General features: G+C 36.6%; 2 protein-coding genes across 2 annotated transcripts; one reads left to right on the top strand and one right to left on the bottom strand.

The window, feature by feature from the left end:
• Window positions 1-331: 331 nt before the first annotated feature.
• On the bottom strand, window positions 332-4304 carry LOC107798630 (hypothetical protein At1g04090-like). Its single transcript, XM_075244280.1, has 2 exons — window positions 3943-4304; window positions 332-2715 (listed from the first exon to the last, which is right to left on the bottom strand). Exons 1-2 carry the CDS (start codon window positions 4043-4045, stop codon window positions 1103-1105), a joined length of 1716 nt encoding a protein of 571 aa, XP_075100381.1. The 5' UTR covers window positions 4046-4304; the 3' UTR covers window positions 332-1102.
• Window positions 4305-5079: 775 nt separating this feature from the next.
• On the top strand, window positions 5080-18715 carry LOC107798629 (pre-mRNA-processing factor 39-1). The gene is made up of 14 exons (XM_075244285.1): window positions 5080-5301; window positions 6542-6978; window positions 7472-7575; window positions 8665-8894; window positions 9519-9686; window positions 9991-10336; window positions 10806-10949; window positions 12131-12283; window positions 12377-12493; window positions 13088-13168; window positions 13291-13440; window positions 14688-14984; window positions 15557-15670; window positions 18319-18715. Exons 2-14 carry the CDS (start codon window positions 6552-6554, stop codon window positions 18424-18426), a joined length of 2439 nt encoding a protein of 812 aa, XP_075100386.1. The 5' UTR covers window positions 5080-5301; window positions 6542-6551; the 3' UTR covers window positions 18427-18715.
• Window positions 18716-23720: the final 5005 nt, after the last annotated feature.

Genomic DNA, 23720 nt, shown 5'->3' with positions numbered 1-23720 from the left:
TTGTTGCCTCTTTGAGCCGAGGGTCTCCTGGAAACAACCTCTCTGCCCCTCGGGTAGAGGTAAGGTCTGCGTACATATTACCCTCCCCAGACCCCACTTGTGGGATTACACTGGGTTGTTGTTGTTGTTGTTGTTGTAGTTTTGGTAAGTCTATGACTAATGGCTAGATATTGATAAGTTAGACTTATTTAGGACATTTGTGTAAGTTTTCCTTTGCTTACCGGGATTAGCAAAATAATCCGTAAAATTCAGTATTATTTTATCATCTGTCTAAAATTTCTTTTCAAATACAAGTATACCAGTATGATTTTATACCTCAAGTCCAATATTATTTTACACCAGAATAACCTCGATTTCATCTTTCCATTTTATATTTACTTTAACTAGGGTAAATTTGTGAACTTTTGTATTATACACTGTACATCCAGTCTTTGATGCAATGAACTAAACATCCGCTAAATCATTAGCATTAAATAATCCAGTGATTAATCCCCATATCACAACTCAACTGTGAACTCTGCATAACTTTGTCAGCGAACCAAACATCACTCTCCTAAGTGTCTGCCTCCCAAGCTTAGTGGGACACATGGGAGACCATCAATGCCAAACATTATATACTGGCATAACTTGCTCATATAGCAAAGAACAACCTGATGCCACAATGAAAGAGAAGCAGCACATTGCGATAGTTGCAGAATGAAAATGGCCATAACAAGAGTTCAAGAATCATTACTCTAAGGTGAAGGATTACCGCGTGGTTAATGCCCTCTTGATTTATCAGTAGTGTATTCTGATTCCCTTGTGCAGATAACCAAAGAATCAACATAACTCCTCCTGCTATGGACTATGAGCTTGTGGGATCCTCAGAGTAGTCCTCACAAAGTGTGCTAAACTAAAGCAACTACAAAGCCCATTTCCCACCTCTTACTTCCATTACATCTTGTGTGCTTAACTTGTTTGAACAGTCGAGTCATAAGGTAACACCTCACACTTCGACAGTCATCAATTAAGTGGATTCTGTACACAATGTTACAACAAGACTTCCAATATGCCAACTCTCATCTGCCGGCAAGAGTATATAATCATATAAATTAGAAAAGTGCTACCATCTTTCGTCTCCAACCCAATTGTTCTTCTCCTTTGGCCCAGTAGGGCCTTCCTCCTTAAACAGTTCCACTGGCAACTTATCAAAAATATTCTGCACTGAATTTCGGACCATCACTGGCAAGCGATTTACAATTTTCTCAAGCTCCTTTCTTGAGTCGTAAATAATGGTTGGACCCCACTCTCTCATATATTGTAACCAACATGGCTCGCTGACAGCTCCATGTCCAAGATACTCTGCTGCCATAATTTCATATTTGGTACTAGAATCTATGCAAAGATTACTACAGGCAGCATCATTTCTAATTCCAATCCCTAGCTTTGAGGACCCTTGCATGTAATTTCCAGGATGAGGAAAGCTAGCATGACCATTTTTTGATGAATAAACAGTAGCTTTATTTCCTGCAATAAACTCCAAATCATAAGCATCCACCCATTCACCACCGCTGTGCTGAGAAAAATAGATACTCCACAGCTCCCCTGTGAAATTGCTCACTCGAAGAGTGAAATGCTCCCAGTCACCTACATGCTGACCAATTTTGCTAAGAGGAACATTCACTAGGCCTACCTTCAGAGTGGCTGGCCCATTGAAGGGGCAAAAAATCCACATCGCTATATCCGTGAAAGTTCCACCTAAGGCTGGCTTCACATGAACATAAAGTTTTGCACTCTGTAAATTTCCAAACTTGACAATCTCCCTTCGAACATCGCTTGGCAAATCAATCCAATATTGGCCATCATTTGTCCCACCGCCAGGTAAATTGGATCCGTCAGGCTCGATAGGCTTAACAACTGAATCACCTCTCGTATAGAGCAATGCACCGTTGTCAAAGAACCATTGTACAGAAGATGGAAGATAGACCTCGTCTGGATGGAAAAATAAAGTAGGACCATAGTGCCTAATGATCGCATGAATCTGATCAAGGTTTGGCATTGCTTGTAAACTCATATCAAAGCTCTTTAAGCATGCAATGCTTAGCTCTTCCCCCGTGCTCCAATAACAACTGCAGAAAAAAGTACCAGCTGAAATACCTTTCCCATGCATTCCTCTATGCCGCGGTCTTATGCTCCAAACTGCCAGTACTTCTGAAAGCACAGAGCTGGTTTTGAGTATCAGGCGGTGAGTTTCACATTCATCAGTGAGGTCAGCTCGAACACATTTAACTTCCCCTAACTCAGGTTTAACAGGCTTATTAGTCGCAATGAACCCCAATGCTTTATAACCTTCAGGTGGTTGCGGTAACCAGAAGTAACCAGATCCATCAAAGTTTTCTTCACTTCCAACATCAGAACTACTCCACACTAATGTGTAATCTAGGGGATCCTGAAGTGCAGGTAAACAAGGATTTCCGTTGCAATGATCCCCTGCCTCAGGTTTAGCCACTTCCCGAGCAACAAGTACATATCCTCGTAGAGGCTTGTTGTTAGGTTGGCAGTAGTGGCCAAGGCTAAAAAATCCATCTGGCACCCCCCTTGGCTTATAAAAGCTAACACCCTGTTTCCGGTCTTGTGACAGATTACAACCACAGACAAACTCAAACTTGCTAATTTTATGAACCTCCAATTCCCCTAGTTTAATTATTCCACTAGCAAATCCTGTAGATGAACATTCTAAGGCAGAAAACGGAAGACAAGCTTGCATTAGAAGTGTTCTTTTCTTAGTTTATGTGTTGAGACAGGAAAAGATATAGGTTCTTATGCAATCCACTAACATGATTCTTATAGTCTATTGAGGTACAAGTTAATTGCACGACCCATAAACAGATGCATTGTATCATGTGACGCTGAAAACTAATGCAAGTCCAAGAACATATAATATCTTATTCCAGAAAAAGAAAGAATTAGAATCAGTAATTCTTAATTTTAACAACATCCTGATTTTATAGTCAGAACTTAATCATGAAGAAAACTAGGTGCATTGGATAAATATTGAAACCAGTAACATATAAGATTTTGTTGATCAAACAAACCATGAGGAGCAAATTATTTTATTTGTTTATTTTCCAGCTCATTATCTCTCTATTGCTGAATGCTGATCAATCAAAGAACTTCAGCAACATCTTCCCAAACTAAGCGTACTTCATTGACAGCTCTAGGTATTAAAAACTTGTAGGGCCCTTTTAAGAAGGGGAAAATAGTATAAAATGTTGAGCATGCTGCACACTCAATAACATGCTTGGAATTACAATAAAGACTACATTCTTTTCTTTACCATGCTAAAAGAATCAAATGTTGCAACAACCTCATGCAGCTTTAGCATATACTATTCTTCTATTGAACAGTACAGAAACATATTTAAAGTTGATCATTGCGAGCCACTAAACCATACTGTAAACAAGAACCTCGTGGAATGCTGAGCCTATTAGTTGAAGCTAAGATAAACAGATAAAAGATCTAATACATAATCACGTTATCGCAGCATGCCACTAAAAGCCCCTCTGGTATTGATGTGTAATTTCTAATGAACAAAAAGATATGTTCTTCTTTCCTTGTTTTAAATGCAAAGTAGGCATACAAATTATTGAAAGCAATGGTCACATAACAAAAGATTAAACCCTACATCTTAGATCAAAAGTGTAGTCATCCAGAAAGTTTATAAGCATTTTGTCAAATCCAAGTGACTTCTTTAATTAGATTGCATAGATAGATTATCAGCATAAAAACAGTCAAATTATGAGATTGGATACATAGAATTTATGTAGCTCACGAAAATAATTAAACATTATGGCGCAGTTGATTGATTCAATTGAACTTTAAAGTGACTATTTTACAACAAAGTTCCAAAAATGACAATTGACAGCCAAAAGAAACATCAACAGGGATTCCCAATTGGCATACCTTGAGGCCATTGTGGGAGGGGTGCAGGCAGAAGAAATGTGTCAGGTTCTCGAGAAGAGAGATCTGAAATTCTGCTCCAACGGAAGCATTTGCACCGAAACATATTGCAGCCCAACACACCCCCACCCCCTCTTTTTCTTTTCTTCTCAATTATCTCCCAATACCTATTCAAAATTAAGTGTTTTCTCTCGATTTAGGTGAGTGCATCTCTATAAAGATCAGTTTTTTAGAATACCCAATTGTTCTGGGATGAATCTTTATGCATGTAATGAGTAGAATATTGTTTCTGGGAATCAATAGTTCCGTGTCTTTGTGTTTCCGTAGGATGTAGGAAAGAGATTGGACGATGAATGACGACGTCAACTGTTGTTTTCGAGTCCTCACCACTCACCAGCTTTTTATAGGTTACGGGCCCCCCTTACTCATACAGGCCTAGTAGAGCTATTCAAGCTGGATTTCATCCCTCTAGGCCCATTAATGTTAAATGCAATCCTTTAAATGTTTTCATTCTATGTTGCAGTGTTTGATGGTAAAAACTTAATGGTACATAATATTTATATTAAATTAAATATAAAAAAATATCTTTTATATATACAAGGTTTACTTAATCATGAGTAAGTGATGAGTTTCTAACTTAAATTTTTAATTACTCAGGCTACATTGAAGTTCGACATTCTTATTAAACTAAGTATATGAAGTTGGAATTGATTACCTTGAAATTCGAGCTGATTATTTGAAGTTCAAATAAATTTTTCTTGTTTTATTTTGCTATTTTTAATTTTGTTTTGTTTAAGATAGAAGTAGTCTAAAATCGTAAATAACATAATTTTTTGTTAATTTTTAACATGAAAATTACATAGTTTTTTCATTAGATGCATCCCACTCTACAACGTTGACATTTTGGCATTTGTCTTTTTTAATGAATACACACAATTTAGTTATTTTAATTCAAGAAGTATAATATGTGACTTTATTATTATTTTAAAATTAATTAAATTAAACCTGAATTACTATGAAATTTCAATTTAACCTTGTAAAAGAAGTAATTTGGTGCATATTTCAAGCAGATTCGAGAAAGGGCACGCCAAAGAAATAAAAAAAATAAAAAATATATATAGTGTCATGGATACACAAAGTACCCTTCGATCCTATGAAAAATAGTGCAAGTACCCTTGGCAAGTCACCCGCGCCCAATAGGCAAACAACCGCTTCATTTTATTTGCCCTAATCCTTCTCTTTTACCTCCATAGCACTGAAAAACCCCTAAACTCAGAGAGAAAACCTCTGCAGCTTTTGTCAAAAACGCCTCTCGAAACTCTTCGTCGACGCCTCGATTTCGTCTTTCCGTCAGTCCACCAGGTGCGTTCCATTTCCAGCTTCTTAAAGTAACATTAATGCACACTTTTCTTTTATCTTTTACTTGTTCTACGTATTCATGCTGTAACTTATCCAGTTTAGCTCGTTAATTTTCCGAAACTCTGTCCCAAATTTTGTTTTCCCGCTGTTGTACCAGGATTTCGCACCCAAAAACGTAGTTCATTAGCTGTTATTTGCCAGGATTTATAGTTTTATGACTTTTTTTCAAGCTTAGACTGTAGATTTGTATTCTGATATTTCAAATTCTAGCACTGACAGAGGCGGATTCAGGATTTTAACTTAGTGGTGCTGAGTACTAGTTGCAATTGGTGCAACTTCATGGCATGTGTGGATATTTTCTCAGTGCCAAGTGGCAACTGTACATGCATCTGCCTTTAAGCGTTTCAGATTGTTTATCCAAAGCCCTGTTAGGACCATCAATTAGTCAAGTGCTTGCCCTAATAGTAGGATAAGAAGGGCAAAGAAACGTTTTGCTTTTACTAGGTCTAGATTATGAATATTTCAGTTCTCTGTCTTTTGCCCTCATTTTTTTTAGAGGAAGCGATAGAGGCCGTTTGGAAATAAGAAATTTTTCCTTTTTTCGAATTTTTTTCACTTTCTCCCGAAACCAGCGTTTGCTCATAAATTTTCAATTTTCACTTGAAGATGTATTTTTGAAATTTTTCGAAAATTTAAAATTTCCAAAAAACCGTTTTTCAAAATTTTCACTCGGATCACTCACAAAACTTCAAAAACAACCCAAAATTATATTCATGTCCAAACACAACTCTAATTTTCAAATACCATTTTCATTTGATTTTTTTTTTCCACTTTTTTTTTTGAAATTTTACCATTCTTATGTCTAAACGCCCACTTAGAGATGGTTGAAATTGTGCCTCAAGGAAGGTTTTCTTAAGTAAACAACTAGCATCTTTACTTAGCAGATAGAGCCTGTCTGATGGCCTATATTCTATATTGTGTACGCGATCTTTAAGGTCACTTAAAAAATATATGAAGAAACGAGTAAAAAAGAAGAGGAAAGTATATAACATTTTACTCCAATACACACTCAGTTATGTATGTTATTCTTGTTTTGCATATAAAATCTCTTACTATGTTTACTTATTATCCTACTCGTTCCTTTGATATGTTTATAATAAGATATCTGGGCAACAAATGTGTATAATTTTCCTTTCTTAATCTTAATTGCTGTACTAATCAATTCTGCTTGTTATGGAGACAGATTTTAAACTATGGGCGATAGTGAAACTGCGGTAGCTCAAACCTCGTCAGTCACTGACTATAAATCTGCTGGTTATTCGTCAAAAGTTCCTGATGATGCTGGCACCCATACTTCTTCCGATGCTGGAAATGCTGGGGATTTGGCCACTCCATGTCCAAATGGCGCTGGGGAGTTAGCATCTTCTAATGTAGAAGCTGGAAACCTATATACTGCTGATGCAGTGTCTACCCAGCAAGAAAGTGCTACTGCTATGACATATGAGGCCAGCCAGGATCTTGCAGCTCTAGAAGATGCAGCTGCAGGTTCATCCCAAGCGGCTGTTTATGACTCTTCTGCAAATGGCAACAGCACTATTGAAGCAAGAGACATTGCTGAAAATGGGATTGCATCAGATGTCCATGGAAATTCCAATATGCATCAGCCAGAAGATGGCTTAGGTACAGTTTTTAGCTGTTCAGTGTCCTTGTGTCATCTGCTGTTGCTACTTCTGCAATTAAACTAAATAAGTACTTAATTAGATGTTAAGGGACGCTTGTCATCAATTTAATTAGTCACGAGAATCATAATACAAATACATGATGCTGATATAAATTTGTTTAGTAGATATGTTGTGTCATTTCTTTTACAAAAGAAAATCTGCATAAAATGTGAAGTTACGCAAGGATGCTGCCTTAGCTTGGGTCTCTATGAATGTCTTTGGTGGTTGGTAGTTATTTGTTTTTCTCGGCAGTCTTCTCATATTGTAACCAGCTGCTTTTCCCAGTCAGCTTTCCTTTTACTCTTTCCTGCAGCATGTTGTCTGCTTGATCAATTTTGTTTTCTTTCCTCGTTTAATCTTTCTAAATTTAAAATTTCCTTTTTCTCCCTTTGTCCTGAATGTCAGTTGCATCAGCGGTTAGTAAACTTACTGGCTATGCTTTCTGTTGACAGCTTTATCTCCTGAAGAGGAAAGATTATGGAGCATAGTAAGGACAAATTCTTTAGACTTCAATGCCTGGACTTCCCTTATTGAGGAGACAGAGAAGATGTCAGAGGTACTTTAACTGGCCTTCTGTTTAGGAATTTGTCATCTTGGTATTCTTCATTTTCTCTTCGTCAGTTTTCTGTATTGAGATAAGAGAGTTTCTCATTATTCTCATTTTATTTAAAGTTGCTACTCTTTCCCATTGAGTGAAGTACCTATCCGAAAAGGTACTGTCTTTCCTGCGCAGCTGAATTGACAGGGTACAATTTTTTGCTATAAAAATATATCTGACTTTCATGCTAGAGAGAAGGGTAGTGTGGCAGAAAATTCCTCAATTACATACATGTAAATTTGTTGTCAAGCTATAAATTAATCACCATACTTAAAAGGATTAAATTCTGTTACACTCTAACCGATCTATTACTGCAAGAGTTGCGTCAGATAGATGCTTTATCTCGTAGCTCATATCTTTTATGTTTATAGTTATTCTTTAGTTAGATAAATCTCTTGTTTCTTTGACACATGGAGCACTATCGAGTTGGTGGTGTTCTATTCTTCTCTCTTCCCATCCATGCCATGTGTTAACCTACTTAGGAAAAACTTTTAGTGGTGTCCATGTTTTTAGCTGAAATTACCAGTATATTTTAGATTTTTTTAATCTGGTGGTTGCCAGGATTGTAGTCAGTGATGTATAACAGTCACAAAAGATCATTTTTCATTAGCATGAGATTTAATGGTGCAAGAATGGTGATGCTCTTATCCACGTCACTTTGCACTTTCCTTGTTTGGATCACAAAAGATTTAATCAATTTGGCTTTGATTAAAATATTTCCTATTTCCATGAAATCAAATTAATATTGATTGATAGTAATATGGCTTTTCTTCAATGATCTGCCTACCATTTAATACATTTTAGTCTAGTTATTCCAAAAAAAAAAGAATCTAATACATTGTCATTTATGGACAGCTTTAATTTCTTAATCTTTATATTAAGCAAACAAGCTCATCTATAATGTGGATTGTGTATTTGTCTTTTGAGAGCAAACTTTCCAAGGTCCAATTCTCTTGCTAAAATCTGCTTGTGGCTGTCTATATTCTGTATCTTGTGGACACAAATTTTCTCAATGATTGATTCAATAGCCATTGTGACAATGTGTAGGGCAACATTTTGAAGATTCGGAAGGTTTATGATGCATTCTTGGCAGAATTTCCTCTATGTTACGGTTATTGGAAGAAATATGCAGATCATGAGGCACGTCTTGGTTCTGTCGACAAAGTTGTGGAGGTCTATGAACGAGCTGTTCAAGGCGTGACATATTCGGTAGATATGTGGTTGCACTATTGTGTTTTTGCTATAAGCACTTATGGAGATCCTGACACCATTAGAAGGTAATGTTGTTGATGATCTGATTTGTTCTAGTTTTGCATGGGAGATCATTGGCGCAAGATGCTTATAATTTTTTTCTTTGTGCCAAACTATATGATCTTTCAATGCTATCTGACCTGATTTCAGCACGTCTGCAACAGCTCTTATTCATCTGCATGGTGTAAGGTTTGTTTGGATTGCACTTCAGGATTGTATAACTGATGTGCAATCCACATGATTCTATGGCTACTGTAGCCATATGAATTTTCTTCAGGATTCAATTATATTTTATGGCCTTATTCTCCCCATTCTATTTTCCCTGTCCTTAGGGCTGTGTATAGTCCATGTAGTTCTCCATGATATTTTGCTGTTATTAACCGTCGCACATGAGGTGCATCAATAACCGCATTGCTGCTGAGAAGATCTCGTCCAGTAAGGCTAAGATGCCCTCTCACTGCTCCTTTCACGGACATTGTAAGATTGTTTTGAGGAAGGTAAATGCAGCATATTTGTGGGAGTGTCTGCTCTTTGAGTGAATTAGTACTTTCGCTTGAACTCTTCTCATGTACTGCATTTTCTAGAGCCCATGCAAAGGCATGTGTGTGTTATTATTAATCCTATGGTACATTGTTCTGTTGGTTTGTTAGGTTATTTGAAAGAGGATTAGTGTATGTTGGAACAGACTACCTGTCTTTTCCACTTTGGGATAAGTACCTGGAGTACGAGTACACACAGCAGGCCTGGTCAAATGTTGCTGCCATATACACTCAGATATTGCAGAATCCAAATCAGCAGCTCGATCGCTATTTTGAAGGGTGATTATCTTCCTTGAAGCTTATTTTGCATTTTCATTATTCATTCAAGGCTCTCAGATTCAGTGGTCGAGCTTCTAGATCAATCTCTTACAGTACCATTTTTTTCTGATTGCCTTGTGAATAGAATACACCTTTACTTGGTTTTATATAAACAAGCTCAATCGTCGGCAGTACACTTAAGTGGATACCTTGCTTGTTTAAGTATCTGGTTTTTGCAAGTTCCTTGTTTAAGCATCTTGATATTGATGCAAGAAAAGTAGTTGATGTGACTATTGTTGCTTTCCTGGTGCAATTGTATCTACAGTTTTAAGGAGCTGGTGGCTAGTAGGCCTATATCAGAGCTACGAACTCCTGAAGAAGCTGCAGCTGCAGCAGAAGCTGGCAGTGAACAGATTGAGGGAGAGGTTAATCCTAGTTCTGAGCCTTCTAAACCTGTAAGTGCAATCTTAAAAGATGCCGAGGAGTTGGAGAAGTATATCGCCATTAGAGAAGAGATGTATAAGAAAGCTAAAGAGTTCGATTCTAAGATCATTGATTTTGAAACTGCTATAAGGAGGCCATACTTTCATGTGCGGCCTCTTAATGTTGCGGAGCTTGAAAATTGGAACAGTTATCTTGATTTCATAGAAGGAGGAGATGACTTCAATAAGGTACTTTGGTTTGGTTATTTGTGGATTTTCAATATCTCTTTATTTATAGCTTTAGTTGCCTTGTTATACATTTATTTACAGTTAAAGTAATATCTGCTGCCTCATATGCTATATTGGCTAAACCATCGGATGAAGCATCTTTTTAAACGGGATATTGAACTTGGACTAAAGCATGGACCATCCATTTGCTTTCTATAAGGCTAAGTACTTCAAACCCTCATTTGTGAGTCGACGTTCTGGGTTCATGATCTGTTGTATCGTGGAATATTTGTTTTGAAGTTCCAATGTTATGCATGCAGGTGTGTTCTTATCTTCCTAACCATGTCAGGCTAGAAGGGCCCCCCTTTTGTATTAGAGGGGCCCTGTTCCACCAGAGGAGTACTTCTTAGTCCTTTCAGCTTTTGGTGGAATTTCCTTATACAGTAGAACATTAGTATGTGTTAACCCATTTGTTACTTGTGCAAGTCAGGTGGTCAAGCTGTATGAGAGATGTCTGATTGCTTGTGCCAATTATCCTGAATTTTGGATTCGGTATGTTTCGTGTATGGAAACAAGTGGAAGTTTGGATCTTGCCGATAATGCCCTTGCTCGTGCCACTCAAGTCTTTGTCAAGGTAAAATCTCATAAACTTTTTTTTTTGGGGGATTTCCCCTTTGTGACTATATTTGGTTTGTTCAACGTGACATTCTCTTTGCGTTTAGGGGGCCATTTTTTGAATCGTATGCTTCATTACTATCTTGAATTTTGAAAAATTATTCAACTCTTTGCTTGTCCGGATGAGCTGTTTAGTGGTTATTAACTTTTCATCTCAAAGTCTAGTATTTAAAGATTTTGTGAGATTTCTATTCCCATGTCAAGATGATAACTGGCTTTTCTATTGAATGGGATCAGTATTCCCCCCTCCATATTTTAAATATTAGAAATATCTTGGCATAGAAGGTTGAACTCTGAGGAAAACCCAACCGCTGCTGTAATATAAATTGACTGCAATGATGAACAGAAATGGTAGATAGTTTTCCATGGAAGGTTGAACTCTGTTGCACCCTGGTAAACTTGCTTATTTTTCTGCCATCTTGCAAACTTAGCATTGAGATCACTCTTCAGTATATTTTATAGCCTGGGTTGTAGATTGCTCCACCTGAATAATCTAAATCCAGGGGCTGGTAATGCTAATGCCAGTGTTTTGCTGGTCATCCGCGGATAAGCTTGCTTGATTGTCTGTCATCCTGTAGTCTCTGCAGGGAAATTGCTCTTTAGTAGATTTCTTAGCATCGGAGAGGGGATTATGGGTCTGCGCATTCAAGTTAATGCGCTGGTAATTCTAGTTGACCAACAAGGTCGTAGGCAATTCCCCCACTTGGATAACTTAGACAAACGTACAATGTTCCTGCTGGGATTTATGAAGATAATTTCAACAAGTTAAAGTGCTATTTATTTTAATTCTTCTAGTTCTTTCACAAATATACATTCTCTTGCAAAAAGTTTTTTGAAGTGTTAAAGTATTGAATTCAAGTGAGATCTGAAGTTGTTACTGATAATTTCTTGCTGGTTTCTAAGGATATTTCACTCTTCATGCAATATATGACCCTCAAAGTCTTGTGTGGTTATAATAGTGTGGTTTTTCTTTGTCAAGAGTTTGTACTTGAAAGGGTGGAAGCGAGTTGCATGAGGATGCCTATGAAGTATTGTTGGAAATTAATTTATCGTGCCTAGAGCTGTTGTTTGAATAGTTGCCTTTCAAATTTCAATCCTACTATATTTAATAATCGCTCTCATTTGTCCCACCTTTAACAGAGACAGCCAGAGATTCACCTTTTTGCTGCTCGATTGCGGGAGCAACGTGGTGATATACCTGGTGCTCAGGCTGCGTATCAACTTGTGCACGCTGAAATATCACCTGGACTTGTAGAAGCAATAATCAAGCATGCGAACATGGAACGTCGACTTGTAAGATTGTTTCATGACCTACTAAGGTTTCAGGATTAAATTTGATCTTTGTTAACTTATCTAATGGATCGTTTTCTTCTTGGTTCTTTGAAGGGGAATCTTGAGGATGCCTGTTCAGTATACGAACAAGCTATCGCCATTGAAAAAGGAAAGGAGCACTCGCAGAGTCTGCCATTATTGCTTGCACAGTACTCTCGGTTTTTGTACTTGGTATAGTTCTTTTGTGTCTTGTGTTATCCAGCTTTTACATCTTTGTCTCAAGTAATTGACTATTGCCTTTTCCATCTTGTTGTAGTGTGCGTCTTCCAATTGTGGTGATCAATTATAGATATTGTTTTGCTTCGGAGATGTTTATGGAAATTGGAATTTGATATTCTCATCTGTGAATGGGCTTCCCAACATTGTTTAGTATAATCTCGGAATGATTCTCTGTTTTATGGACGTGCATCATCATAATTTATGTTGCAATCATACACCAACATATATAGTAAGACATAGTTATGTAGACCATAGCTTGTCACAATATTCCACATAATCATCTGATTCTCAATCACTTTAGTTATTTGTTTATATGTACACACTCTTCACTGCCCTTGTGGAAGGCTTTTCTGTAGGAAAAGAAAGCAGAATTAGTGCAAGTGCGTGGAGAGTCATTAAGGACTTTGACTTGATCCCCCTGTAATGTTGGGTGTTGATAACATGGAAACATCTTTCTTTGCTTCGAGTTCCTCATGATTAGAGTCATCATTGAAATTTATGTATTTGTCCTCCTTTGGCTCACTATCACAAAATCTCTGTTGAAAGGTTTCTGGGAAGGTGGGAAAAGCTCGGGAAATTCTTGATCAAGCAGTTGAGAATGTCCAGTTGTCAAAACCACTTCTGGAGGTCCGACTCTGTCTCTCTCTCTCTCTCTCATCCTCTCTCTCTCTCTCTCACATCCAAAGGCATAATGAGTGGAGGAATTGGTGTTTTCTTATTGACATGCTGTTTTCATTTAAAAAATACAGGCAGTGATCCATTTAGAATCCATTCAGTCGCTACCAAAGAGAATAGATTTGCTGGATTCATTGGTTGATAAGTTCATAGTTCCATCCCCTGAGAACCCTAGCGTTGCAAGTGTTGATGAAAGAGAGGAGTTATCAAGCATTTTCTTGGAGGTATGAACTGTTAGATTTGGGTACTTGACAGAGGTTTGGGACTGTGATGCTCTCAATGTTAGAACAAATATGCCTTGCGCTGTTCTCGTGGGAAACTTAGGTTATTTGAACTTATGATCTTGACCAGATATGCTTTGAAATGCGTTCAGTTATATATATATATATATCATGGGCTTTTAGCACAAGACTGTTGTCTGCATATTCCAAGATGGCGCACTACCATATTCCTGATACCTGAATTCCCTCTTTTTGATACAAACTGACTGAACTGAAATAATTGAACAAGCTGGACATACTTTATTAAGCTGATAACCCATCCCTGAACTAGTATTCCTGGCAGATATGCACTTGGATTAGAGTTGGCATATATCTTTAGGTACTTTTCCAAGTTTGCTATACTGTGAAGATAAGAAAGCTGGTAAAAATAGAGTTAAAATTGTTCAAATTAGAAAGGGACACTATTGTCGGACCTCCAAGAAAGAAAAAGAGGTCACTATTTTTGGGATGTAGGAAGTAGAAAAACATATTAAGTTCAGTGGGGAGTTTGTTTATCATGTTGCCCTGATGTTTAAAACATGACATGGTTTAAATTCGAGTATGGACTTGATTTCTTGAAATTTTCGCTTTGTGTTTGAATGATTGATTGTTCCAATAACCAAATTACTATATCATGGTAGTTTAATCAAATCATATGATGGTTTAAATTCGAATAATATCCGAATCTCTTAGCGATGCAATGGGGTGTCCGGAGAGAAATTTGTTTTATTGGCAATCATTTCTGATTCTTGAAGCGTAAACACTTCAGAATGTCTTGGAGATGCAATAGGGATTCTATAAAGAGATTTTTGATTCTCGAGCTTTCACAATCTTGTTTTATAGACCTTAAAGTGTATACATTTTGGAATGGAGAGTCTGGATGGAGATCTTTTTACTGGGAGTTATTTCTGATTCATGAGCCTACACATCTTTTGATTTTTTAAAGACTCTGAAGTGTAAACATGTTGAAATGTTTTGTGGGTGCAAGGGGAGTTTACAGAGGGATTTGTTTTCTTTGGAATTATTTCTGACTCTTGTGAGCCTTCACAAAATTAAAATAGCTTTTGAGTGTCTTAACTGATTATGTTTTGTGTTATTTGATGATCCATCTGTCGCTGCTTTGTGCTATTTGTATACCGTTATCCGTCTGTCGGGGCTGCACTTTTTGATGCTTTTGCCGAAATGTTCTGAGACTGAGAAAGTGTCTGCAGTTTCTAGATCTTTTTGGAGATGCAGCATCAATTAAGAAGGCTGATGATCGGCATGCTAAGCTCTTCTTACGCCATAGAACCTCTTCAGATTCAAAGAAACGTCAGGCTGACGATTATTTAGTTTCTGAGAAGACAAAGCTGGCAAAGTCTGCTGTTGCAGCATCTAACCCCTCAGTGGCTGGTGCATTTCCTGGAGCGCAAAATCAATGGCCTGCAGGTTATGGTGTACAAGGTCAAACCTGGCCACAGGCTGCACAAGCCCCACCGCAGCAGTGGAATCCTGGTTATGCACAACAGGTAATGTTATGGCAAATAGTTAACAGTTTCACTAAAGATGGGTTGCCCCCTTGTTCAAATCTCTCTCCCTAGAGTGCGGATCTGGATATGCTTCCCAGAGCAATGCAATGTGGAACCATTATATATGTGTTAAGCATGCTTTAACCAACATGTTGATTTAGGTTAAACTGGAACCCCATCATGGAGTTAAACAAATAAGTTTTGTATTTAAATGGATTTTGGATGCTCCTTTCCTTTTTCCTCTGAATCAGCTTTCTGTGAACATATAGCTTTTCTGTGCGCAATTGCTTTATCACTCTCCAGCACTCAGTTTCTTGTTACATATTTTCTTTTTCTCCACCCCTCGGGTCCATGGAGGTCTTCCTTTACGCATGTATTTCAGTTCTCCCTGTGGCCATTAAAGCTTGAGAGTGTTGTATGTCCATGTGTGTGAATCTTCATGTTTTGCTCAGTCCATATATTCTTTCAGATTATCAAGATTATTCGTGGAATTAACTTTTCTAGAATATATACAGTTCAAAACAGTTATGTGATCAGTGGCTTAGTTTTCTATTGTGTTTGTTGAACTTTAGGCAGCATATGGTGCTTACAGCAGTTACGGAGCCAGCTATGCACCTCCTCAAGGGCCTGCACCAGTGCCCTCAAGTGCTGGTTATGGTGCTTATCCTTCAACATACCCGGCGCAGGTAAGTGGAGCGCCTTTTATATATCAGCATTTTCATTGCTTGTCTAGCATACATTACCAACTTGCATTATGGTTTCAGCAGGGATACTTTATTAACCAGTTCTATAGTTTTCATGGTTACCTTTTTTTGGGTAAAAAATTGTTTTCATGTCCTTGTATGCTAAGAATGGTTGGTGAGATTAAAATTTGATGCCCTCTAAGTTACCCAGTTTTAAGTCTGAAAATGGTGGTGAGGCCACAAGGCTTGCTAAATTGTAGCATTTCAGTGTTCAAAATTGAATCGTTTCATTTACTTCTATTATCTTGAGAATGTAACTATCAAGAAGTAGTTCATCCATTCATCTCTTTTATGTTGATTTCATCGGTCAAAGTTACTAGGGCATTAGACATAGTTCTAGAATCCAGAGTAAGACTAGAAATTGGTGTCCTGCTGCCAGTAGCTCTTATACATTAAATATATGTTGGAGAAATTGCACTTCAGGCTTAATTCACGGTTAACCCTTGTGTTTGGAATGGTGTGACAATGAACCTTTATCCTCACAGAAACACACAAGTCCAAGATCACCAAATTGGTACATCCAATGGTCTAGTGTGCTTTGGGAATACACTGTTATTCCTGCCAAATATTGTAGATAGCACATGTGCTTTAGTGAAAGGGCCTTCCACCTCCAACTGCGACGTTGGGGGTAGGGGTGGGCATATATCGGGTAAAACCGATAACCCGAACCGTTAATTATTTATTGGGTCGGTATTGGGTTATTGGGTTAACGGTTCGGTAACGGGTAAAAAAAAATTTTATTGGGTTATCGGTTCGGGCTCGGTTTGGCAATTCTGTTATTGGGTAAAACCGATAACCCAATAAGGGTTAACTAATTTACTAGTTTACCCTTAAGTATATACATACTCTAGGGTTTCATATACATAGTTCTCACTTCTCAGTTTCTCCGCCTCACACCCTGTCGCCCTCACCAGTTCTCCGCCAGATGGATTGGCTTTACTTGCAAATTCACTGATTATTAAATCAAAGTTTTTCTTGGAAGACTCAAGTCAAGTTGCAGTAAGATAACTTTAACTGGTTGTCCTGTTACTCAATCAGATGATGTGGGTGCTTTTGGCAGCAAGAAAATCTTACAATTAGAAGAAACATTTTCTATCTAAAGAATATTGATCAATTGAAAAAGAGAATGAATGCCAATATATCTAAGCAACATAAAATAGAACTGTTCTCATTTGCAGAATCTGTTTTAGTTTTATCTTATCAGGTAAACCGATAACCGAACCGATAATGATCAATAACCGATTAACCGATAACCGATAACCAATATCTTATCGGTTTGGTTATCGGTTTATCATATTTATAAACCGATAACCGATAGGCAAAACCGATAATATTCATAACCGAACCGAACCGACCGATACCCACCCCTAGTTGGGGGTTTGAGTCAACAAGGGAGCAAATTAGGAAAGCCACTCTGACTCTTGTCTTCTCTTGGCTTTGGGAGGGTGGGGAGTATGTACCAATTGTTCATTGTAACAATGCATATGATTATAATGATAGATGAAAACGTGATTACTTCTTATGGTATATTTGTCATACTCTCTCTTTTTTGATGAAGATCTTTCCTTAGATCAGTCCATTGGTTGGACGATTGGTGGTTCTTGAGAAAGATATCATGCAAACAAAAACTTGTGGTTGTTGAATTTGGCTATTTTTGCATTTGGTGATTTGATATCTATTTATTTGGCATGCGAATATTATTTCGTGTTGTCAATATGGGTTTCTAGTCAACTGTTAGCTAATGAAGCCTTGTTGTAGTGGCAAGCCACAGCCCCAACAATATTAAGGTCTCAATGGAAATTCTTTCTCAAAAGTAGAATAGTTGTCACATTTGTCCTTATTTCTCTCCAATCTGCGGTGACTATGTAATTTGGAATTCCTTCTAACTATATCTAGTCATAATTATCCTTGGTAACGGATGACTTATAGTGCGCAAGGAATCTTCATGTGAATATCATGCACATCTTTTTAATAGCTTTCAATAAATTCGTTACTATCTCAATCATTAAGTTATTTTACCTTGGTAAGAATAATTGAATTTATTTTTGCTCACTGCAATGAAATTCTCTCAATTAGTTGGATCTTTAGAATTACTATTATAAGTTCCACAAGTACAAGGTGTCATTCAATTCCAGTTAGTGTCTTGGTAGGTAGATTTGGTTGTTGTATAAGCTTCTCAAATTTCGTGTTGCGTTGGGGGAAGTTTAGTCCAGTGGACCAAAATTGTAGCAGAGCGTGAAATTTACTGAATATCTGCTCAGAAATTAATCTATTATGTAAATTGGACTCCTATGAAGTTCCCTACTTCGGAACATTTCAGCTACATAGCTGCTGCTATGCTGAACTGGAGTTTTTCTTTCTTTCTGGAGTCTGTAATATTTTTCTTGTATTTAAACCTATTTTTTCGCTTTTCTTAATCAGTAAAAATGTGTCCTTGTACACCCTCTTCTCTAGCCCCCACCCTCCATGGGGGCAGAGAGGTGTAGTATGTTTCCATATTTGCTTTATATCGCCATATGTTTATGCTACCCAAGGTGGAAACCCTCTGGTGTTGTTTTTTGTTGCTAAGTGAACTCTGTTATAACTGCCAGGCGTTCCCTCAGCAGAATTATGCACAGCCAGCCGCCGCTCCCACCTTGCCGCCAGCACCACAAGCTACAACTGTTCCTCCTACAGCTTATTATGGCAGTTATTATTGAGATGGCAAAAATTCCACATCAATTTTTTGCTGGATATAGTTTGTATCTTCCCGTCAACGGCCAGAATACATTGCAATACCCTGAGTTCTTCCACATGGTTGTATTTCGAGTGAATGAGCTGTAGGATAGGAAATTGAGCAATCTAGTGATGTCACATCTTAGGCTGATGGGCAATGTTGGAAATCCATTGTTTATCTTCTGTTGGCTTTTTTCTAGTTATTGTACCATACTTTTTTGTTTTGACATGCTAGTTACAGGAAAATATGTTGCAAAATGTTATGTTTCCCTATCCCATCTCCACTGTCTTTGTAGTATTATTTCTGTATTTCCAGAGTGCAAGGATTTTCTGCTACCCGGAGGCCGAGCATCAGTTGGAGTTCTGTATTCTTATTTTCAGAGGAGAGCCTTCATTCATGGGTATCATGAAAAGTTGGCTCATAATACCTGTGAAGCGGATGTTTCACGCTGGTGTGGAGAGGCGTGTAAGTTGCTTTCACCCGGTTACCCTTTGTACTTGTCTGGTAACAGCTCTAACGTAATCGTACTGGGCAAGTGTTAACTTCAGGCGCGGAAAAAAGAAAAAACAGTAAAGAATGTAGCTTTAATTCCTTGAAAACACGAAAGTGAAATGCTAACAGTTAATTGCCAAAAAAAAAAAACACGTAAACGGCAGATGAATTAGGTAGTTAGGTTTCTTTGTGCGTTGGTGAAGAAAGCTTGCTCGTGAGCCTCGGAGGTCATGAATTTTGCGTTAGATTCTTTATCTGGTAATTTATTTGGCAACCAAAAATTACTCTGTTAAGGAACTAACTGATCCAACCCACAACGCTTGACAATATATCCATGTTCCAACTTCATTCTGCGATTCAATATGTTGTCTCAACTTCATTCTCTAACAGAATGTAGGTTCCGAATTTGTTTTTCTCGTCTTGTGCTTTCACCTTTTCGCTTCTTTCCCTTCCATGATGTGCTTTTACCAGTGATAGGCTCTAGTTGAGTTTGAATTTTCAACTTCTAAGGACTTTTCAGAAGATTGAGAACAAATTCATCGAAGTTAATATTCCATGACTCAAAATACAAAATTTGTTTTGTCAAGAACAGAAAAAGAAACAAATAATTTCCTGTTCAACACAGCAAAAAGTTGAATACTTCGTTGATAGGTATCATGATTATGTACTATATAGTATAAAGGCCTCAGCTAGTAAGAGGTGTGTAATTTTAAAGATCAGCTAAAATTGTAGCAAGGTGTTAAATGACGATTCTTCCTATTTCTTTCTCAATAAGATGCTGAATTTCACAAGGACTCTCCTACTTTCTCTATCTGTTAAATCCTCTAGATTTCTTAACGATCGAAATGAATTCTGAGCCGCTAATAGAATAGAGTAGTCCAAAAGGTGTGCCCGGACGTAGAAAAATGATGTGTATTTAGGTGGTTGATTCCACAAGTGTTCTCTGCAAAACATATGAAGTCAAAACTAGGGGTGGCAAATGGGCGGGTTGGGTTGAATTTGGGCGGGTCAAGATGGGTTAGGTCAATAAATGGGTCATTGCCCAACCCAACCCAAAGTAACCCAAAGTTGTACTTGGGCTAAGATGAGCTAAACAATGGATCATACCCCAACCCGCCCAACTTGACCCATGTTTTAGAACCATGCTCATCTTGCATAAAAAAACATTTTACCTTAAAATGTGTAAGTTCGAAGAAAATTTTGGGTGTGGGGGTGGGGCATACAGTAAAACGAAACAAACAGAAAATAGAAAATTAAAAATAAAAAAAAACGTAATTTTTTTTTTGAAATACAAAAAAAGAAAAAGTAAAAAAAAAATTTTTTTGAGGGGGAGGGGGTGGGGAGTGCAGAAAAAAACTGAAAATTAAAAATACAAAAAAAAAAGAAGTAAAATTGGGGCAACTAAATAAATTTCTATATAAGTTGGGTTGAGATACCATTTGTTTTGGGTGAGTTTTATGGATTGTATTTGGGCTGCTTAATTGGTCAGAAGGGGCTATAGAATATAATAGGTTAACTTGGGCTTACCCAAATTGACCAATGAGCTAAATTATTTGTAACCCAACCTATTAATCTCTGAACGAGTTGGACGGGTTAGATGAGTTTGAGCTCAAATTGCCACCCCCTAGTCAAAACTGAGAATTTCGACGAAATCGGTCGAATCTGACCTTTCTTTCCAAAAAGTGGAGGAGAAGGATATTCTTCAAGTAACATTCCCGTTGTATCATTCATTTGATCTATGTTCGTACTTTTCACAGTGTTGTCAACTTCTCCCCTAATTATCTATCCACAGAGGATTCAAGATTCAAACTTTGATAAGTTTAATTTATAAGATTCTTAGCACTGAGCTCGTACTTTTAATATTATGGGCTAAGAAACTTATTTATTAAAAATTTAATGAGTTATTACGTATATATTTATATTCGGTATAAAAAATAACTGATTAAGATGAACCCATTGAGCATAGACTCCATCCTCCTCTGTCCATCTACTGAATTCAAACTGTATTTGAGTTTTCAGAGAAAAATACAAGTGAATGCACTAGAGAAACTCAGGTGCTTAAACCAGTAATGTTCTACTCCTAAGAAAATAGCCAAAACTGTGAAAGCATTTTTTCTTTTGAAACAAAAAGACATCAAAAAAATGCAAAAGCAGAAAGCTCAGTAAGGGCCAATGCTATTTTTGGACTTCTAGAGTTTTTCCTACTCTGATTTTCTTTTTATTATTAACAACAACAACAACAAACCCGATAGTATTCCACAAGTGAAGTCTGGGAAAGGTAAGATGTACGCAGCCTTATTACTACCCCTGGAAGAGCAGAGAGACTGTTTCCGATAGACCCTCGGCTAGAGAGCGACTGAAAAAAAAAAGGTAATTGCAACAAGAAGGAGTAACAACAAGATCAAATAAGATTGAATCCAAAATTGCAGTCAAACTCTAGGTATTAATAGCCATATATGGATAAAAGATATCATACTAACACTAATGCTAGCGAACTGAGTAAGACAAAGAGAAATGCTCGACTACCTACGAACTTTCTACCCTAATCTTTGACCTCCACACTCTCCTATCTAGGGTCATGTCCTCAGTCAGCTCCAGCTGTGTCATGTCCCACCTAATAACCTCTCCCCAAAATTTCTTAGGCCTACCTCTACTCCTCCTGCTACCCACCGAGGCTAACCGCTCGCACCTTCCAAGTGGGGGCTTTTTACTATTAACTAGCAAGTAATTTTAATCTTGCCCTTTCGAGGTGTCTAATTGGTTAATATCAGCCAATGCTAGTAAGGGCCTTATCTTTGCTTAATCTCAGTGGCACCACTAATTGGACAATTGCAAGAAACAAATATAAGTCACTATTATTCACGTCGAAGTCAGACCCTTAAATCCTGTTAAGAAGAATGAAACATATAAAATTTAAATCAGCATATATTAAATAGTTTTATGTGGAAGTATTTGATAAAATTCATTAAAGAAAAGTTTTGACATATAAACCAAATATATGCTAAATGCTAAAGGTATTTTTTAAATGAGCGGTGGTGATGATAGTTACACATGTCTTATCATTTTAAACGAGTGATATTAACGGTCTCGACAAATAATATCATTTAGGGTAAATGAGGATAAAAGAGAAAATGTATCAATTTTTTGGAAATAAATTTTAAAAAAATATATCATATACAATGGGAAGAAGGAAATAGTAATAGTATTGAACTGACAATTATCTCAACTTTATGAAGGAATTATAGGGATTAAAAATACATGTGGCCATGCTCAAAAGTGTATCTGGCACACCTTTTCGTTAAATCTAATAACCAGCTGTAATCTGGTTTTGGAGATGAATAAAATACTTTAGAATTAAAAAAAAAAATACAATGGTGGAGTATATATTTTCATGTGAGAAAACCCCCACCAAACAAAGTGATGATGCTGAGCCTTTTGTATTTTGGATGTTGAGCTTTCTTGATTTGGATTATTCCACATTTCACTTTTTCAACTGGTCTTTTCCGAGGGAAATGACGTGAGATGTCCACTTTTTAAGGTGCTATTTAATATTTAATCATTAATTTTAATGCTGAGTAAAAAGAATCATTACTCTGTTATTAGTATTTCGAGAAGACGTTTTTACCCTTTCTTCGTCTCTTTTATTTTTCAAACCCTTTTTCATTATCAAACGTTCAAAACCCTCGCTTCTAGGAAAATTTGGCAAATCCGAAATCCAAACTGAAATTCGATTTTTTTTGGATTTTTGGTTTGAATTTTGGATTTAATTTTTAAAACTTTTGAATTTCAAATTGAATATTGGATTTGGTACTTCGAATTTTTGGATATCCGAAAATTCGAAATATTTATATTTTATATTTAGTCCATTACCATATGTCAATAGTAATAAGTTCAATACCTTGCTCATTAGATATTAATTACTAAGTTAATATCAGAATACTTTCTATTTGGACAAAATTTTACTATTGCTATTTCTTATTGACCGTATTAAAGTCTCTGTTGTATTTTTTTAAATAATAATTTCATTACTTGAATACTTTATTTGGATGATTGCGGCAAGAATGACGAACTTTTCAGGCAATTTAACATTTTTTTTTGGTCAAGAGGATACGATATTATAAAACTAGTTTAATTGGATATTCACTTTGGATATTTATCTATATCTATATTATATTAAAAGGAGGATAGTGAAGTATGAGGTTAAGCCAAGTGGTATGTTGAGAAAATGCCACTTGGCACTTTTAAGACATAAACTAAAAATATTTTAGACAAATCTAATAAAGATTAAGACAAGATTTGATCAAATTTAATTTACATAGTTATTAGATTGTCTTTGACTAGGTATCATTTTAAATTGGTTATAAGATTCTCTACATTTTGGGTTATTACGTAAGGAAACAATGATTCAGTTTTTGAGTTATCAAAAGAAAATTATCGACCTATATAATTTTCTCATTAATGCTACATTAAATAATTTAATAAAGCAAGTAAATATTTAATACTCAAAATATTATCTATAAGTTTAAACACTGTATAATGAATATTAAAAATAAATGAAAATTTTATTTTAATAGAAAGAAAACTCATATTCATCTATATATAATATATTATAACGGAAATAGCGAACAAATATATGAAGTAAGTAGCAAGCTAATAAAAAATCACATAAATAGTGTGACAATATTAACAATGGATAACACAATAACTCTTTTAAAATTTGCCGATATTTAAAAAATTAATTGCAGACATAAAAATTTAAAAATAAAATTAAAGCTCAACATTTTC

The sequence above is a fragment of the Nicotiana tabacum genome, chromosome 22, assembly GCF_000715075.1.
Source record: "Nicotiana tabacum cultivar K326 chromosome 22, ASM71507v2, whole genome shotgun sequence".
Lineage (NCBI taxonomy): Eukaryota > Viridiplantae > Streptophyta > Magnoliopsida > Solanales > Solanaceae > Nicotiana > Nicotiana tabacum.
Note: the sequence above shows the minus strand (reverse complement) of the source record. Positions and strands in the feature narration are given on the sequence as shown.